The sequence below is a fragment of the Lathyrus oleraceus genome, chromosome 3 (genome assembly GCF_024323335.1).
Source record: "Lathyrus oleraceus cultivar Zhongwan6 chromosome 3, CAAS_Psat_ZW6_1.0, whole genome shotgun sequence".
In the NCBI taxonomy this organism is placed as follows: Eukaryota; Viridiplantae; Streptophyta; class Magnoliopsida; order Fabales; family Fabaceae; genus Lathyrus; species Lathyrus oleraceus.
Window position 1 is genome coordinate 416,458,845 of NC_066581.1, and position 4,188 is coordinate 416,463,032.

A 4,188-nucleotide genomic window follows, 5' to 3' on the forward strand; every position below is an offset into this window, starting at 1 on the left:
TATTATTATTATTATTATTATATTATTATTATTATTATTATTATTATTATTATTATTATATTATTATTATTATTATTATTATTATTATTATTATTATTATTATTATTATTATTATTATTATTATTATTATTATTATTATTATATTATTATTATTATTATTATTATTATTATATTATTATTATTATTATTATTATTATTATTATTATATTATTATTATTATTATTATTATTTATTATTATTATTATTATTATTATTATTATTATTATTATTATTATTATTATTATTATTATTATTATTATTATATTATTATTATTATTATTATTATTATTATTATTATTATTATTATTATTATTATTATTATTATTATATTATTATTATTATTATTATTATTATTATTATTATTATTATTATTATTATTATTATTATTATTATTATTATTATTATTATTATTATTATTATTATTATTATTATATTATTATTATTATATTATTATTATTATTATTATTATTATTATTATTATTATTATTATTATTATTATTATTATTATTATTATTATTATTATTATTATTATTATTATTATTATATTATTATTATTATTATTATTATTATTATTATTATTATTATTATTATATTATTATTATTATTATTATGTATGTATGTAGATGATTTTTTGTCCAGATGCATAGCTATTTGTTGTATGTGATGTTTTATTGGTCGAGATGCATAGTTGTTTAATTATTTTTATAATAGTTATTTGAATACATTTTGTACAAGTATGTACAGCTTGACTATGTCTAGATTCATGATACAAGAGTTAAATATTTTAATATTATTCTAATATTAAACAATGTCTATGTTTAAAATGAGAAATTTGTATCGTTAACCAGATCCAGAAAGTACTTTATATACCATCCCATTAAACGCTTGGTTTATCATATAATTACTCCCTGCTCAATCAGTCTCGATTTCCCACAGCCATGGCAGATTCAATCACCACCATTAAAGCTTGGACTTACTCCGAATACGGCAACGCCTTTGATGTTCTAAAATTTGACCCAAAGGTGGCTTTACCTGATGTGAAAGATGACCAAGTTCTCATCAAAGTTGCTGCTGCTTCTCTTAATCCCATTGATTATAAGAGATTGAATGGCGCCTTCAAAGCCTTCAACGCCTCTGACTCTCCTTTTCCGGTAATTATTCTTCTTTTACCTATATTACTAAGGGTATAATGAACGATCTCATATTTTTTACTCCCTCCGTTTTTTATTATAAGTCGTTTTTGACTTTTCACACGTATTAAGAAATGTAATAATTATTGTATGAAAAAGATAATTTATGAAGGATTTTACAAATTTATCCTTCATTAATGGTATTGAAAAGATAAATTAACATAATTGAAAAGAGAGAGAATAATAAATATTTAAGGGTATAATAGGAAAAATAAAATTAATGATTCATTGGTATTATAAAACGACTTATATTGTGGTACAAAATATTTTTCTAAAATGACATATAATAAAAAACGGAGGTAGTACTGTGTAAATATTTTTGTAATTAACTAACAAAGTCAATTAAAAAGCCATTTAATTGAATGCATGACTAAAAATATATGTGTTGTTTTGTGGGGATGATCTAGACTGCTCCAGGGTATGATGTATCTGGAGTTGTGGTTAAAGTAGGGACTGAAGTGAAAAAGTTTAAGGTTGGAGATGAAGTTTATGGTGATATCAATGAGAATGCTTTGGAATATCCAAAGGTGATTGGTTCACTAGCAGAGTATACTACTGCAGAAGAGACAGTGTTGGCTCACAAGCCGAAAAATTTGAGCTTTGCTGAAGCTGCTAGTCTTCCTTTAGCAATTGAGACTGCTTATGATGGCCTTGAACGAGCTGGCTTCTCTGCTGGTAAATCTATACTTGTTCTTGGCGGTGCCGGTGGAGTTGGAACTCATGTCATTCAGGTAACGATTTAGTACTTATACGGCTTACTAACGGCTGTGCTCACGTTGCAATCCATGATATGTCAATTTATGCTCTAAACCTATTTCAATTTGTTTATAATAATGCCTTTTTGGAATGTGCTTAGCTTGCCAAGCATGTTTTTGGCGCCTCCAAAGTAGCAGCTACATCTAGCACCAAGAAACTAGAATTGTTAAGCAAGTTAGGAGCTGATTTGCCTATTGATTATACAAAGGAGAATTTTGAAGATCTGCCTGAGAAGTTCGATGTGGTGTATGATACAGTAGGGGAAACTGAGAAGGCATTCAAGGTTGTGAAAGAAGGTGGCAAAGTTGTGACGATTGTACCACCAGGTTTTCCACCAGCAATATTTTTTATACTTACTTCAAATGGGGCTATCTTAGAGAAACTAAAGCCTTACTTGGAGAGTGGAAGGGTGAAGGCAGTGCTTGATCCCAAGAGTCCATTTCCATTTTCTCAAGCTGTTGAAGCATTTTCCTATCTCGAAACTGGCAGAGTTACTGGAAAAGTAGTTATCCATCCCATACCATGAAATTCAAAACAACCCAATACAACCTTTGGAATTTGGAATGTGTGTGTTTGTATTTCTGTATGATCTCTACTTTGAATTAATTTGCTGCAAGTACTTGAAAATAGGCCAGCCTTCCTTTTTATTAATGGAATAATAATGTGACAAAAAGTTTCCTTCATATATTTGTTGATTACAAAAATAAGTACATTTTTCCGTCTCCACGAGAATTCAAATATTTTCAAATAACGATTTAATACTATAATTTTAAAAATGGTTTGTCAAAGTTAATTTGTTTATAAAATTGGAATAAAAAAAAAGTCAATTGAACATTAGTGTTAACAAATGATAAACATTGCAGAGGGGTTCGATTTCATCAACTTATTGTCTAATAAACGATTTCTTAGTCTCTTAACCAATATGATTGAATTACATTTTGATAGTTTTTTTTTATGCTAAACCTAACTCTATCTCTAGAGTTTAGCATCTAGTAGATTAAAAGTTTGGATTTGGATCTAAAAATGATAAGTATCATTCGATATCGAATCAAACTATTAAAAAATATTTTAGGTAACTTTTACAAAATAAGCATTAAGTATAAAGAACTCATTAATATTAAAGTATAAGGAGAGTTACATAGAACATCGTGATCACAATTGATACATGAGTATTTGGACGACTACATTTAACTCCAAGAAGAAAAAAATTATTTACGCAATTATGATCCAGAAAAAAGAAGTTGAAGAACATCTGTTCGATTCCTTGAGAAGCGCTTTCGCCTTCATTCTTCCTTTCTTTTCCTCTCCTATTATATTTTTTATATGAATTATGGTGAAAAGAACTTCCTTAAGTCTCTACCTCACTTATTTATAGAGTTATGGTGTGACCTTTTTGCTAAGTGAGGCTTGTAGCCCACTTACCAAACTTGCATTTCTTCTCCCCTATGTTAAGCCAGCTCATCTTCAAGTGGATTTTGTCGTCATACCTCACTTGGAGAGCCGCTCATTCTCGATTAACGAGTAAACCCTTCCTTTCCTTTCCTTTGAAATAACTTAGCAAAGAAGCATTTAACCACCATTTCTTGCTTAGCGAGTTTGACAGGCTACTTAGCGAGTTATGTTGCTTAAAATTGAAGTAGCTTGACTCTGAAGTCATCTCACGTGCCATTGCTTGTCTAGTGAGACACTGTCTCCACTTAGCAAGAATGTCTTGATAAGGGCTTTGTTCTTGCTTGGTTGTGCTAAGTGAGCCAATATTTTTCTTGCAAAGATCTTTAATTGTTATTTTTTTTTGTTTTCTCGGTTCTTTTTACATATCCTTTATCATACAAGTGTTTTATCCCGTTTTAATGATAAATTAAGGTTTTTCCATTGATTACTCATGAATTAAATTAATAAAAATGCTTATGTATTTTATGTAATTTTGATATTTATCAACTCTCTCCAAGTTATATTTTTATTTATCCTCAAACAAAATCTATATAAATGGCTAAGAAAATATACATTATTTATGTGAGGTTTCAAAACTTGATCAAGAACTTTTTTTATTTTTCTTTAAAGAATGACATGATTTTTTTAAAATGCAAATTCACAATCAAAATTATAATAATCCATAAATATGATTTTAAAATATGTTCAAATCAACAATCATTTATTCTCCAGAATCATGATCTCACAAAGTATCACTCAAATGGTTAGTGTT

General features: G+C 27.3%; 1 protein-coding gene across 1 annotated transcript; it reads left to right on the plus strand.

Annotated features, from left to right (window-relative positions):
* Nucleotides 1-807: 807 nt before the first annotated feature.
* LOC127127994 (2-methylene-furan-3-one reductase) lies at nt 808-2,668 on the plus strand. Its single transcript, XM_051057255.1, has 3 exons — nt 808-1,190; nt 1,637-1,960; nt 2,086-2,668. Exons 1-3 carry the CDS (start codon nt 978-980, stop codon nt 2,509-2,511), a joined length of 963 nt encoding a protein of 320 aa, XP_050913212.1. The 5' UTR covers nt 808-977; the 3' UTR covers nt 2,512-2,668.
* Nucleotides 2,669-4,188: the final 1,520 nt, after the last annotated feature.